Genomic DNA, 15,957 nt, shown 5'->3' with positions numbered 1-15,957 from the left:
ATATATAAAACATTTTTCATGTTTTTTTAAAGTGGTTTATAGGCGGAATAGATCGTATCACCATTACCTGCATTGTTAGCTGCCTTTTGCTAGCAGTTTTTACTATTTGCTCTTTTTCTCACCCCCCTACCGCCCCTATGTTTACCTTTCCTACCTTTTTTATGAGGTGCCACCCCTAGCTGCCGACCCAACAGTCTTCCAGTCCTGTCTTCCCCTGTAACTATATATTGTATTTCTGCTCTTGGACGGTTGTACTGGAAACTAATTTTGTTGTATTTTTTAAGTGCAATTAGGTTATATTCTATCATTTTCTATTTAAAATATACAGAAAAATAAAATGTGTTTCCGTTTAAGATGTGCATGGTGCATGACGGGCAAAATCCCAAAAAAGTGCAGTTCCCCTTTAAATATAAGTTTATTTTTTTGTGACTGAAGTTAATATTGTGACAGAGGTTATTATAGACTTTAGGATAATGGATGTTCGAGCTTGAGAGATAAGGTATGTCTTCTAATGTTAATTGAAGGTGTTTTACATCTCAGCAGGGTGTGAGGGACCTGGGTTCTTGTAATGAATATGTCTTAATTGTGTGAGACTATTTGACATTTGAAAAGTCCAATGATCCCTCTCATTCTTGACACAGATTAGCATTTCCATCTTTAAGGTCAAATCGTTATGAATAAAACATTAACAAGGTTCTTAAGCTCACAGCCAGCCATACCTATCCCCACAAAGGCACCAGCTGAGTCTTGCTAAGCATGGAGAATGTTACAGAAACAATTGATTCCTTTCACTTGACTGATGCAAAAACAGCATTCTGTAATTTATTAAAATATAAGGTCACAAGTGAATGGATGTTATACTATTGTGCATCACCCATCTTTTCTTCATTAGTTTTGAATGAGGCAAACATGATTAAATGGCATTGGATGCAATTTTTTGTGTCTGACATACAAAGGGTTAACCTGAATTGAATTTAAGATCAAAGCCAGCCTACCCCCACGCCCCGTCCCACAAAATAAAACACTGGCAAGAGATTGAAAGAATTCAATGAGCAAAATTAACATGTATTAAATCTTAAAATCTGACCTTGCACATACATGGCAGATGCTGAGCCGTGCAGCAACGAATGCATAATTGGATAGAGTGGCCTGTTACTGTATTTTGACTACGTAGCCTTGCAACTTTACAGCAACACCTATTTTCTGAAACACAGCCAAGTACCGTTGATTGCAGTTTGTATTCGGCAAGAAAATAATGCTGTATTAAGTTTTTTTGTTAGTTTTTTTTAATGTGTAGCCATGTGGTTGGAGTTGGGATGTTTTTTTCCACTAATATCATTACATATTTTAGCGGCATGAGAGGATTACATTATTCAAATCACAATGTACCTCTCAGCATGATACAAGGGAGGTTGACCCCAAGGATCTTCTCAGAGTGTGACTATTATAGAACCAATATAATGACCAGTGAGTTTACGGACTAACTTAAAGGCCTACTGAAAGCCACTACTACCGACCACGCAGTCTGATAGTTTATATATCAATGATGAAATCTTAACATTATAACACATGCCAATACGGCCGGGTTAACTTATAAAGTGACATTTTAAATTTGCCGCTAAACTTCCGGTTCGAAACGCCTCTGAGGATGACGTATGCGCGTGACGTAGACCGGGGAACACGGGTATGCCTTCCACATTGAAGCCAATATGAAAAAGCTCTGTTTTCATTTCATAATTCCACAGTATTCTGGACATCTGTGTTCGTGAATCTGTTTCAATCATGTTCATTGCATTATGGAGAAGGAAGCCGGGCAAGCAAAGAAGAAAGTTGTCGGTGCGAAATGGACGTATTTTTCGAACGTAGTCAGCCACAACAGTACACAGCCGGCGCTTCTTTGTTTACATTCCCGAAAGATGCAGTCAAGATGGAAGAACTCGGATAACAGAGACTCTAACCAGGAGGACTTTTGACTTCGGTACACAGACGCCTGTAGAGAACTGGGACAACACAGACTCTTACCAGGATTACTTTGATTTGGATGACAAAGACGCAGACGTGCTACTGTGAGTATGCAGCTTTGGCTTCTAAACATTTGATCGCTTGACCGTATGTGCGCAACTTTTTTTTGCGTATGTACGTAACTTTTTTTAAATATATAAGCTTTATGAACCTTGGGTTAGGTGAACGGTCTTTTGGGCTGAGTGATTGTGTGTGTTGATCAGGTGTTTGAATTGTATTGGCGTGTTCTATGGAGCTAGGAGCTAGCATAGGAGCTAGGAGCTAGCATAACACGTACCGTACCGTACGTGCGCGTCACGTACGTAACTTTTTAAAAATATATAAGCTTTATGAACCTTGGGTTAGGTGAACGGTCTTTTGGGCTGAGTGATTGTGTGTGTTGATCAGGTGTTTGAATTGTATTGGCGTGTTCTATGGAGCTAGGAGCTAGCAGAGGAGCTAGGAGCTAGCATAACAAACACGCAGGTGTTTTTATGCAGGATTAATTTGTGGCATGTTAAATATAAGCCTGGTTGTGTTGTGGCTAATAGAGTATATATATGTCTTGTGTTTATTTACTGTTGTAGTCATTCCAAGCTGAATATCAGGTCACCCCCGGCTCTCACAGCATCTTCCCTATCTGAATAGCTTCAACTCCCCACTAGTCCTTCACTTGCACTTTACTCATCCACAAATCTTTCATCCTCGCTCAAATTAATGGGGAAATTGTCGCTTTCTCGGTCCGAATCTCTCTCACTTCATGCGGCCATCATTGTAAACAATAGGGAACTTTGCGTATATGTTCAACTGACTACGTCACGCTACTTCCGGTAGGGGCAAGCCTTTTTTTTATCAGATACCAAAAGTTGCAATCTTTATCGTCGTTGTTCTATACTAAATCCTTTCAGCAAAAATATGGCAATATCGCGAAATGATCAAGTATGACACATAAAATAGATCTGCTATCCCCGTTTAAATAAAAAAAATTCATTTCAGTAGGCCTTTAAAGTTGCTTCTCATTGTGTTATAAAATGGTTACCTTTGACTTCTGCTAACGAGGCTTGAGGAGACATTGCTTTTCCGGCTGTTTTGACAACTCGTTACCTGTGATTTAAGTGACAGATCATGAGTTTTACCGCAGAGAAGCCTAGTTAGTGTCAGCAACAGTGGAATCACAGGTTTGTGCCTTGAATGATGGAGGCTAGAAATCATGTTAAAAGATTTGTTATGCCCGAATCTGACTGGAGATGTATTGGAAATATTATTGTAGCAAATTTAATCGCAAATGTGTATCTCGATCTGTGTGCGTGCAATCCAATTCGCCTGCGTGTGTACTAATTAGTGTGTCTGTATATCAATCTGAGTATGTGTATTCAGTTCCGCTTACGTGTGTTTTAGATCCTCGTACGTGTGTTTTAAGTTGTCTGTCCCTAATCAGAAAGAACCCTCAAAAAGTCACTTACAAGTGACTTTTGCAACGCTTCTGCCGTGTAAGATTTGAGTGCGCACATCCAGATTCGTGAGCGTGTAATACAACTTGTGCGCACATTCAGAAGCGCATGCATGTGATACAATCTGTGCGTGCGTATCTTTGATCTGCGAGGAGCAGGATTTTTGCGACACTTCTACCGTGTACGATTCAGAAGTGCGTGCGTGTAGTACAATCTGCGTGTGCCTATCTGAGGTGTGCCTACATTTAACCAACCATGGAAGACGCCATGCAATTTAAACTAATCCGAAACAACGTACAGCTGTGGTGCGTGAAGACCTCGCGTTGTTTCTGATTGGTTTAAATTGCGTAGTGTCTTCCGTGCTTGGTTAAATGTAGGCACAATGGATTGATGGCTTGGTCTGGGATTGGTTATTTCCATTAATCAATCAGTTACTCTAACTACGGTAAGCCTCGAAAACCAAATAGCTTGACTGTCACGCTCAAAGTGTTGTGAAGCACACGCAGATTGTAATACACGCATGCACTTCTGAATGCATGCGCACAAGTTTAATTACACGCTCACGAATCTGGATATGCTCACGAATCTGGATGCGCTCGCTCAAATCTTACACGGCAGATGTGACGCAAAAGTCACGTGTAAGTAGACAGCCTATCGAGGGTTCATTCTGATTAGGGACAGACAGACAACTTAAAACACGCACACGGATCTAAAACACACATACGCTGATCTGAAAACACACACTCGGATTGCTATACAAACACGCAAATTAGTGTTGAATATGATTCAAATCAAGAGTAAGATTACTAATTCAGTGTTAATACTTGAGTGAAAAAATTGGGGTCCAGAGGTCAAAAAGGTTAAGAACCCCTGACCTCGAGTCCCTTCCGGGCGTCACACGGCGGGCTGAAATCCAATATGTTTATTTACCTGCAGCAGTGCAAATGTTGGTGTATTTCCAACGTTTTAGAGCACGAGTATCCAAAGTGCGGCACGGAGACCCTTTTCGGCCCATAGCTTGTTTTGTATGGACTCAACATAAAGTATATTGGATATAACTATAAGAACTATCTGCCTTATTACCTATAACATTAACACTTAGATAATGTTTTTCCAGAACAAATTTAGCACATACTGCTGTACATTGAATTGGTTTTAGCATTTGAAAGTGCCATGCTTTCTTTTTTAGAATGTGACCCTTGATGGAAAAATAATGGTCACCCCTGGTATAGAGGCAGATATATTAGCCAGATATCATGATTCATACACTCTTAAGACAAAATACTTTTCTCAAGATTTTAACAACTTCAATGAAGTAGCCTTTAAAGCTCCCTTTTTTTTTTACATCTGGTTGGGTCCACAAATTGAGCATTAAGCCATGAAGGACAATGTTGGACCTATTTGAGCATCACAAGTAATGTATTTTATTGACCTTAATGAGTGTTGTGTTCTGCCATGATTTTTATTTGTGTTGTCAGGCAATTTGCTTACAACAAATATAATATATACGTTTAGTTTTGCGGTTGGTATCCTGTTACAATCCAAATATTTTGCTGTCATTTATAATTTGGCCTCTGCACTTGTTTTAATGGTGTGAAGTTAATGTTTTGTCTCGATGTTTAGATTTAGCTACTTCCCAGTTTTCCAGCAATATTTTGTTTCCAATTGTATTTAGCGATATCCTGTTACAGTACGTCCTTGCTGTATGGAATATGCAGCCTACGTAACATTCCTTCTTCTAGTTTATTATTATATAACAATGATTTTTTGATGCTAAACATTGCACCAAATACCCTAAGCAGATTAGGGCATCTACATCAACAATATGATTTGCCTGAGTGGCTAGACAGGACGGTTTCACAAAAAAATATATATAATAATGTTGTGGTATTTCAACATACTCACACGTATAAAGTTATATTTATTTTATATCAACCTTGTTAAATTTAGAATTAAATGACAATTCCGGTGTGTGGTTATATTGACATTATATATTTAATGAACCAATCGGTTTGTTAGCCCCAATGTACTCCTCCAAATATAACAGCAGTAAAGAGGTGGAGGTACGTTATGTCCATGTCAGTACCCCGCTTCCTGCATAATTGTTCCATCTCTGGCATAACCTCTCATCTCCAAAGCCAGCAAAAACTGTAACCTACCTTGTGTGTTTTTCACTAATTGAAATGCCTAATGAGATCCCAGGGGCTACATCCCATTATCTAGGAATTAATTAAAGTCTAAGCTGCAAGCCAAATGGCGAATAAAAATGCAGTAAAAGTGCAAGAGGACCAGGGATCCCGTCCAGGTTTTTACTCTGCTCGGACAATGCTGACATGCTTTTATATCAGATAAAGTGCACTGTATGTTGGGAAGGAGCAGATGTTTATTATTTTATTTGTGTTTATTTCAGGCTTGAAAATGTTGTCACCTAGGTTCAGGTGCATAGTTTCCAATGTGGTTAGCCTAATTGTGTGTTATTAAACATTAAACTGTGTGTGGTCGCATCAGCTAAATAGACAATGGCATTCTCAGCATCAATTTAAGAGTAAATATCATAAAATAACACAATAAAGCAATAATAATCCAAACTATCATAAATCGTAAAAAAAAAAATTACTGAACACATTAAAAGACAGAAAGACACATTTTCTTCAAGAAACAATTTCAAATGTTTATTTAACATGTCAAAGAACGGGCACACGCTTGTGAATTGAAAACAGGGCTTCAAGATTATTGGCCAGCTCAAGGACAAAAAAAACATAAGACTAACATTAATCAGATTGTGGCTACAAAGAAAATGTGTTTTTGTTCGATTTTTGTTTTTATAAAGAAACGGTATGTACATTGTCCTTTTATACAAGAGGTTTGTTGGATAAATGCATTAAAAACAAAACTGGTTCTGCAATGAACTTTACAAAAAATACACTTTGTTTCATTGAGAGATGTAGAAAAGAAGACAGTCAAATATTGACCAATAATATTTCTTCCTTTTCATTATTCAGAAAAAAGTTTCTCTACAACCTATCTTCAGGAAAAAGCAATATACAGCCTAATAAATGGTAGAAAAATTGTTTTTGCAGATTCATTCAGTTGGTTTGGTAACCAAGGAGAGGGGCTGTGACTGGAACAGGGCATGATGGGAGTGAAGTGCTGCCTGATGGAAAGGCGAGGAGGGTGACAGCATGGAGGGGTGCAGAGAGGTGAAGGGGATCGGCCGGGTCAGGATGGGTGGGGTCGAATGGCTACCTGAAGTACCAGTTGGGATGGAGATGGCTGGTTGGGAGGAGGATGATGACGATGAGGATGAAGAGGACGTAGCTCCAGAAGACTTTCCGAGTATAGAGAAGTGGTGATGCATGCGTCCTTCCGGTTTGGTGGTGAGCGATAGTGGCTGGGCCTGCTCGGAGTGAGTGGCCGCAGGAGCAGCAGGCGACGCCAGAGCTGCGGAGGGGGTGGCTGGTGAATCCAGCATGCTTCCGTGAGACGACGCTGGGCTGTCACACATCTTTTCAGGGGGCAGGTACTGAACGCACTGCTTCTTGCTTCTTATCGAGAAGTCTGGGGAGCACAAAAGAGAGATGGAGGGACTTGAATTATGGATCCGGCGCTGGCTTAAAATCTGGTACACGTCCCTCAATGCCACCAGTGACAGAAGTCAACGAGTGATTATTATTAAAACAGTGAAGATGGCAGCCATGAAGCGTTCAACTTGCAAAGTGAAAGAAATGTTAAACATTCAAATGGTACACATGAATGATTGAAAATATGATACTATGAATGTAGAAAGCCCCTATGACTTCTGTTTTAAATTATTGCAGACATACCTGCCACTATTGGCACTCTACGTCATAAGCTGCTTGTCAAAGTATGGATTAAAGAAAGGGTTAGTGATGGAGATATTGCATTATTGCATAGTACTTCTTTTAGTAAGGACATAAATACAAGCTATCAACTCCTTACCTTCCGGTTTTGAGTCAGATTTACTGTCCCGCTTCCTCTTTTTCCGCTTTCCCTGCAGAAGCAGGCGAAAACAGCTTTAAAAACATGTGATGATTGTCACAGTGAATCTAAAACAAATCCACTTAAAAAATGTAAAATGCATTTCAAATAAAAATGTCCTACTCGCTCGAGCGGCAGAAACTATGTGCTTGTCTTTAAAGTTCTGGCCACACCATGCGGCCCAGATTTTTTAAATGTCTATTAGTTAACTGAATTACGATTGAGAACCTGATATTTATTTTGTATTTACTTATCAGTGCAAAACACTACAAGTTGCTTGCACCAAAAAATACCGTAAATTTCGGACTATAAGCCGCTCCTTTTTGCTATGCTTTGAACACTGTTTCTTGTGAAACAGTGTGGCTAATGTACAAATTTCACTTCGCGGACGGCCATAATGCAAATTATTTAAAACAAAAAACAAGCAAAGACACTGAATAGGTGTTATTGTTTGTGCTATGGCGCCATCGTTTGGGCGAGTTCGCTCTCTGCAGGTGCTGCATTGCCCTTCTGTTTAGACTGAGCGTTCAACCGGAAGTACAAGTGCCGTCCCGTCTTCTAGCCGTCATAGCGCCCGTACTCGTATGGATTCTTCATTCATCACTCCAAGCAACGTATGTAAGTTTTAACAGTATAACTTAAACAATTCTTGCTTACTAAATCGTCCCATGTATGATGTCTCTAGGCGTGTTTTCATGCAATGTCATAAAGCTAGCTTCTTTAGCATTAGCTAATATGCTAACAAATGTATGCCTGTCTGTGTTAATATTAATAACTTACAATGGCATTCTTTTTGTATTACTTCAATTGTGTAAATTCACCAAAACGCCACCGCCGACGTATTGAGTCTGTTTCACTGATTGGAGAGCTAGCTTACGCATTTAGTGGGTTTATGACGATGACGATTTTTTGTTTGATCCGCCGTTTTCTAAAATTTAGTGGGTAAAGCTTATATACTAGTGCGCTGTATAGTCCGGAAAAAACTGTATGTTACCGGTATGATATGTATACTTCGTCATATTTCCTGGTTGAGCCTGTTGATTAATTGAAGCAGTGCTGCCACCAAGCTGGAGGCTTGTGTATCGTTCAAAAATGTTTAAAAGACGCTAATACTCATATAGTTAATATTGTTAACAAGTTAAAGGTGTTTAAAGATAATGCAAGCATGTTTAACACATATAGTTAATATTGTTAACAAGTTAAAGGTGTTTAAAGATAATACAAGCATGTTTAACACAAATAGTTAATATTGTTATCAAGTTAAAGATGTTTAAAGATAATACAAGCATGTTTAACACATAGTTAACATTGTTAACAAGTTAAAGGTGTTTAAAGATGATGCAAGCATGTTTAACACATATAGATTCCTTTCTTTCATGAAGACAAGAATATAAGTTGGTGTATTACCTGATTCTGATGACTTGCATTGATAGGAATCAGACAATGGTGCTCATAACGTCCGCATTTTCAAATGGAGGAGAAAAAAAGTCCTCCTTTCTGTCCAATACCACATGAAAGTGGTTGGTTTTTGGCATCTTATTTGTCCAGCTTCCGTACTCCTTTGTATACACTTTACAAGAAATACATTGGCGGCAAACTCTGTAGCTTGCTAGCTTGTGCACGCCAGCTTTCTGAGACTCAAATTTTGTTAGCGCAGGCAGGATGAAGCAGAGCTTTTATTGTGCAACTGTGCAGTCGGTCTTTGGAGTTTTGACGACAGGTACGGTGCCAGAGTCTGTTGAAATAAAAAGTGTTTCTCGCCTTCCTGTCGGTTTTTCTTAATAATGAGCTGGTAGCAGCCAGCGTCATCTCAGAAGACCCTCGGGTACCGTGAATGTCAATCAAGTGACGAAAGTGACGTTATTGGGAAGATTTATGATCAGTCATTTTTAGGACTATTTTTTTAATGCCTGGCTGGCGATCGATCGACTGACACACCCTCCGTGATCGACTGGTAGCTCGCGATCGACGTAATGAGCATCCCTGATCTAGAATATAGAATTGAAGTGAATTATATTTATATAGCGCTTTTCTCTAGTGACTCAAAGCGCTTTACATAGTGAAAACCCAATATCTAAGTTACATTTAAACCAGTGTGGGTGGCACTGAGAGCAGGTGGGTAAAGTGTCTTACCCAAGGACACAACGGCAGTGACTAGGATGGCGGAAGCGGGGATCGAACCTGCAACCCTCAGGTTGATGGCACGGCCACTCTACCAACCGAGCTATACCGCTATATATATATAAAAATATAATGAATTTATTTATTCTACTCACATAGTTATCTCTTGCTGACCATCCTGGGTAAAGCTGGGAATGTAGTTGCCTTTCTTTTCTAGCCAACTCATAGTATTTGGCTTGTTCCTCTCTCGATAGGGAATGCCACTGCGGACAAAAAAGCAGCATATATCAAAGGTTTAGCCAAAATCCCACTGGACAAAAGATAAAAACACATTCATGTCTGTCAGTGCCACTCACCCGTCTTCCAAGGATCTGGTTGATGGCAGCACTCTCCTTCAGAGTGCACTCTGCCACTACTTTGGCTCTCATCTCCTTCATATACAGCATGAAAGCATTCAGAGGCTTTTTGATATGAGGCTTCTTGTCCTCCTCTTTTTTGGGAGGCATGGGAGATTTCCTGCTGATGCAAAACATTGAAGAGATTATATTAACAATGTGGTCGGTGAAGGAAAGGAAGAAAGATAGTGAAATTCATCTTACGCATGCATTGAGTGGACGGTGTGGTCGCAATTGGGCTCCTGCTTGATGGCTGGTGACACAATGGCAGGATGGGGAATGCCAGTCTGGTGGAGGCTGTGCGGTGGTGGAGTCACCATGTGAGGGGAGAAACGACTGGACACCAAGCTGAGGGGCGAAGAGGGAAACAATTATGTTGACATGCCAAATATCTGCCCTCTATCCCCTTTGACAGTAGCTCAGTGTATATGTCTAGACTAAATTTATACGTACAATGAGTTAAATGCTTGCTTTTTTGTTTAAATAAAGCCCCTTTATTCAGCAGTGGTTAGAGAACGCAAAGTGTGTTGTTACCATGGCGACAGCATGGCCATGACACCTGAAACCACTTTCCTTACCATGTTCCAGACCAGCCAGAAAGAGCATTCTTACAGCTTTCCACAAAGGACACCTTTTTTAAAGTATCTCTCAATTTTTTCCAATTCTTTATACAAAAGAGCACTGTGAGAGAAATCATGCACCACGACATAACTATCATGAGGTTCGGTTCTATGGGACAATCATTCAATGTTAAGTCTTTAACGATGTTGCATTTATCATTGCAGACAATACACACAGCAGCATTGTTACTCACATGAGTTAAAGCCAGAGTCAGCAGCTTTATCTTAAAATGCACGCAACACTGACTCAGCATTAGCCTAAATATGGAGGTTGTTTCGGCAGTTCGGGAAATATTTGGTGACTTGACGGTTTAAATAAATGCAGTCTATATTAAAGTGTGTCAAGTGATATGCTACTGTAAATATTATTGCAATATTATACCAAGCTATTTTCTGTAGTCAAGTTTCTAAATAAAGATTGTAAGTACATCCTAAAGTCAGATATCCCACCATTTAAAATTACAATTATTTCAAATGTACATTTAGCAGTGGTTAAAATACATGCAAACTGAGAAGTCAGGATGACAGTGTGTTGTTAAATATCTATACACTACATTCCCCAGATGGCTAAGCGCCTTAGACAGAAACAAGAAGTAGGTTTGAGCTATGTGAGAGGATGACAATTGTGCCGTTCAAGCAGTAAAGAGTTGATGTATTGTTACACATAACTGTTCCTGCTTCATCTACACAAGAAACAATTATATGTGTTGTTTAGACAACTGATATGTGCGTATGAGCACTCCTCAGAGACAAATTCAATGGGCGAAAATGACACTGACTGGTCAAAATGTGCAGTGAGGTTGCGGACATTGGACAAAGTTTTGGACGCCATTATTTGCGAGGATTAGTTTAATTTGCATGAATTGGCACTATCGCGACATCGTAAAAACTTAAATGGACAGTACATTACATTTTCATCGATTTGGATTAGTAAACAATTTGGCAGACATTAAAATATTTTCTTTGTATTTTCAAAATACTTGGCATAGGTTTCAGCGGGAACCCTTTGTTTACTTTTTAAATATCACCTCAAAGCTACATTTACATCCATTTTGAGGGATGGTCAGAGTTTACTCGGATGTTATGTTGGTTCAGATGAGCTGATTCATTGTCAGCCCTTTTATCTCCCCAATATGTGTGCATGTTGTTAAGAGCGTAAGAAAATTGGCATAACCACACACTTTTAGCGTCAGAAAAAAGAGAAAAACTGTTGAATGTCAATAATCTCTTCAATCTTTTTAGGAGAACGTATTTTTGATAGCCTTAAGGCTGGAATATACTCTCAGGTCGTGTAGCTTGCGTACCCCCGACCGACTGCGTCTTGTTTGATTTATAGTTCTTTCGTGGGGGGTGGTGCCAAACTTGTAATTCTCTTCCAAAACACTAAGGGGCAGTCTGTCCAGAAGGAGCAACTTCCTGTGAAGAGTATTCACTGAACCACAACATCAACATTGTTGTCTACACTGGACCTAATCACTCACAACCATCAGTTTACTTTTTTAATGGACGTTTTACTTATAAACCAGAGGAAAATACTTTTGTGAAGATGGACTGTGCCACTTCTGAACGACTCGTGGCAGAGGACGCTATTATTATCTGCAATGCTATTCGGGACATAGGACAACAGAGAGCTAACATGTAATTGTAAATTTAAAAAAACCTGTTAATTAACTATTGTAAATTATCGACATGCTGGTGTTAATCTGTATGGTCATGTTCAGAGTTCACAAATGTTACCGTACCTGAAAGATTATTGACGCATAATGAGAAGTGTTGTGTGTGAGAGAAAAAGACGTGTGTGCACGAGAAAGAATATGTGTCGGAATTGAACATGTTAGCACAAGATTGACAATAAAAGTTGAAAAGAGTGTCATACTTTGTGACTTGTTCTGGGCGCAACAACACAATACGCTGAAAAACGACATATACAGTAATTATTTTAAGGGCACATCGATATATTAAGTACACAATATCAGTTGTCATGCAATTGTTTAATCACTGTTGTTTCATTTCATACAATAATTTGTGCATTTCAAGCACAAAGTCTGCTCGCCTGTGTTCAGGGACCTTCCTCGGCAAAAACTGACCAATCACAGCTTTGCGTTGTGCGTCGCCGGCGATGCGAACCTAGGATTTTTGGGAGGTGCACGTAGGTTACGCGTGAGGCTAAGCAGGGGGAGGGGAGGGGTGACGACCGCGTCGCCTAAGCAAGCTACGCGATGCGAGAGTATACACCAGGCTTTACTTGTCTTCGTAGTCAGTGGCAATACAGAATCTGACATTACAGCCCCTGCTAAAAGTCACATAAGGACGTAGTAACTTAAAATGGCATATCACTGTATTTCTAATCGTTTTAAAAAAATGTTTCATAATAATGTCAAGGCCTTCACATTATCAACGGGCTGCAAAATGAAGCGCCAAAACGTGAATGTTCACAGCTTATTAACTCATAACATCTGTTTTTGCAAGGACAAAAGTCTTGTCATGTCCTGAAATGATACAACCTATCACAGATTAGAGCTTCACCTGTTGCAAATCCAGCAATGAACACATTCCAAGTTGTGTATAACAGGAACCTGAGCATACAAGACCATAATGCGAAATACAAACTGACTTCTAACAACATGCACAAGATTCAACCTCGGACCAAAGTGCTGATCGTCAAGAGCCCGAAGACTAAGTCTGCTGCTGAGTTGGCAGACATCTTCAACGTATCAAAACGTCAAGTTGAGAGGATAAGAAAAATATTTGAAGAAACCGGTGTGATTCATGACAAGCCAAGAGGAAGCAGACCCCATAAGACAACTGTTCGAGAGGACCATTTGTTACTTTGATGAGCCAGAGTCAGCCCTTTCCTTGTATCTACAAGAACAGTTTTATCAAATGTTCTTGTGCACTGGTCTCCATGGCATAATTAGTGCTGACAAATCAACATTAAAAAAGACCAACAAAAATGTGTTGCATTTGTCAAAGCTTACAGAAAGTGTACACAGTGAAAAAGTGGCAAAAGATTGATTTTTATGATGAAAAATCTATTGCACTACATCCTTATCACCACAAATGAATCCGTATGGACTGAGATTTACCCAGAAAGCAGTCAAGTGTGTGGTGGAAAAATTATGGTTTTGGTTTATATCCAGTATTGGTGTGTAAGAAACCTGCAGCGTGGATAGCAACATCAACAACTTGGAGTATCAAGACATTCTTGTTGCCAATGACATTCCAAATCACCTGAAAGAGCAATTTCTTAAGCAAAATAGCGCTCCTTCAAATACTTCAGCCTCCGCATCAAACTTAAAACGGAGATGGTCAAAGTGCATCAAGATTGTCCAGTTTGGTTACCAGACATTAAGTTAAGTTAAAGTACCAATGATTTGACCCATCCCCTTGATCACCCCCTGGGAGGTGAGGGGAGCAGTGGGCAGCAGCGGTGCCGCGCCCGGGAATCATTTTTGGTGATTTAACCCCCAATCCCAACCATTGATGCTAAGTGCCAAGCAGGGAGGTAATGGGCCCCATTTTTATAGTCTTTGGTATGACTCGGCCGGGATTTGAACTCACAACCTACCGATCTCAGGGCGGACAATCACTAGGCCACTGAGTAGGTGTTAACAATGTTGAGCATGTCTGGTGTAAGATGGATGAAGAGACTTGAAAGATGAAACCAAATAATTTTAGTGAACTTCAATAAACTTTCTATGCCATTCCAGATGATTTTAGCAATAAATCATTAGAGTGACTGCCGAGACATTTGAATACAGGCCTCCAAGTTTATAAGAGTCATCAACAGTATTTATTGTTTTTACCTAAGCACCGGGACTTAATGATCTGTTAACTAAAAAAGCCTTTTTTTTTAGATATGTGTGCTAGTTCTAGCTATTAGGCTGTTCGTGTTTTTATTTTTACTTTTTTAATGCACTGTAGCACTTTGAGGTTGTTTGCTCAATGTAAAGTGCTTTTACAAATAAAATATATTATTATTATTATTATTGTTATCTCTTATTGTAGCATGTTTAGTTTTTCAAAGTAAATTATCATTCTACATAACATTATTTTTGTGTACGACAATACTTTTGTCCAAGTACAATCTTAAAACTCAATGAAGGATACAAAACTAATGTTTTGTATGTTGAGCATTCTCTAGATGTGTTTACCCCTTATACAAGCCATTTCTGAGTTCAAATGATCAACTAAAAGCCAAGTTATTATTTGTTGTTTCTACAACTTGGATAAGCAACAAGACTTTTGTCAGTGACTGTTTATAATTTGCTGCCTTCTTAGTTTAACCACATCAGTACTTGAATATTCAAATAGCACACCTGCCAATTATAAGCAGATATAAGATTTCTCCCTTTTGGAAGTTATTGGTGGTGTTAAAATCTATCTACTCACCTGGACATGGATGCATTCATTGCTAGTGCTGGATAGGGGTGACGGAATCCCCCTGGAGGAATGGAGTACATGTGCTGGCCCTGCCTGGAAGATAGTGAGAGGGAGAGAGAGTGAGGGAAATGTGAGGTGGATCACACACAGCTCACAGCAAACCCAGCAGAACTAATCCCCTACTCATCAACTCAAATCCCCTGCTTGTGGAAAAGCACCGTGGCAATTGATTCCATGAGTACTGGAATAATTCATAAATGTTCATTGTTTACTGTGGGTAACTTTGAAATTACCATTATTATTATTTGGTCATGGATAACTTTACTCAGAGTCCAAAGCATTGTTGATTAAGCTTAGTGATCAAAAAATGAGCACTTCTCAAAAAATGTTCAGCTTTTTGACATGAGGAGACACTTACTGCGGCATCAGCCAGCCGAGGGGGTGGGCAATGGAACCAACAGCACTTGGGGACAAGGGGTAGTACGGAGAGAGTTCTGATGGGTGTGGTGTCCGAGGTATACCTACAGATGCCACGGAGACAAGAAAAAAACAGCGTTAAAAATGCAGTACATGTACATACTGTTTACTCGTAAAGAGAGCTAATTAATGCTAAATGTGTAAACTAACTTAACAGAGCCCAATATATAGACACATTTTATTGCCAGAATGTCATACATTAACTTTTGAGAATGTTTTAATTGACTGCACGTCATTTATTTGCTTTAAACTTGGTATCAATTTTATCTTAAGTATCGTCTGGGTTTTGAAGCCCGCCAGTCGGCGTCTCCTCACTCAGTTTTGCACTGGCGTATGCATTAACCTGGGGCCTCACGTATTAGGCGTGCTCACACAAAAAAAACCTGGCATACTGTACGCCTTTTTTCACGGCAAAGTGGAGGTTTATCAAGATTGAACTAAACGTGGGAATGTGTGGCGCATCACACCAACTTCATGCTTCGTGTATACACATTTGTACATGACTTTGGC

General features: G+C 39.6%; 1 protein-coding gene and 1 long non-coding RNA gene across 4 annotated transcripts in view; one reads left to right on the top strand and one right to left on the bottom strand.

The window, feature by feature from the left end:
* The window catches only part of LOC133652563 (uncharacterized), a 105,753-nt gene that overhangs the window by 6,588 nt on the left and 83,208 nt on the right, over window positions 1-15,957 (top strand). The window lies entirely within an intron of this gene.
* LOC133652559 (transcription factor 7-like 1-A) overlaps window positions 6,115-15,957 on the bottom strand; it is a 73,417-nt gene continuing 63,574 nt past the window's right edge. Inside the window, exons 6-12 of one of the 2 annotated variants that reach the window (XM_062051449.1) lie at window positions 15,389-15,491; window positions 14,980-15,063; window positions 10,172-10,315; window positions 9,929-10,091; window positions 9,728-9,835; window positions 7,413-7,464; window positions 6,115-7,010 (exon numbers count right to left, since the gene is read on the bottom strand). In XM_062051449.1, the coding sequence (XP_061907433.1) occupies window positions 6,535-7,010; window positions 7,413-7,464; window positions 9,728-9,835; window positions 9,929-10,091; window positions 10,172-10,315; window positions 14,980-15,063; window positions 15,389-15,491 (1,130 nt within the window). In that variant the 3' untranslated portion in view covers window positions 6,115-6,534. The remainder of the gene's footprint in view (window positions 7,011-7,412; window positions 7,465-9,727; window positions 9,836-9,928; window positions 10,092-10,171; window positions 10,316-14,979; window positions 15,064-15,388; window positions 15,492-15,957) is intronic. The other variant, XM_062051450.1, reaches the window with a different exon arrangement.

This window comes from Entelurus aequoreus, linkage group LG06 (assembly GCF_033978785.1).
Source record: "Entelurus aequoreus isolate RoL-2023_Sb linkage group LG06, RoL_Eaeq_v1.1, whole genome shotgun sequence".
NCBI classification, from domain to species: Eukaryota; Metazoa; Chordata; class Actinopteri; order Syngnathiformes; family Syngnathidae; genus Entelurus; species Entelurus aequoreus.
This window is presented reverse-complemented; position numbering and strand designations above follow the sequence as displayed.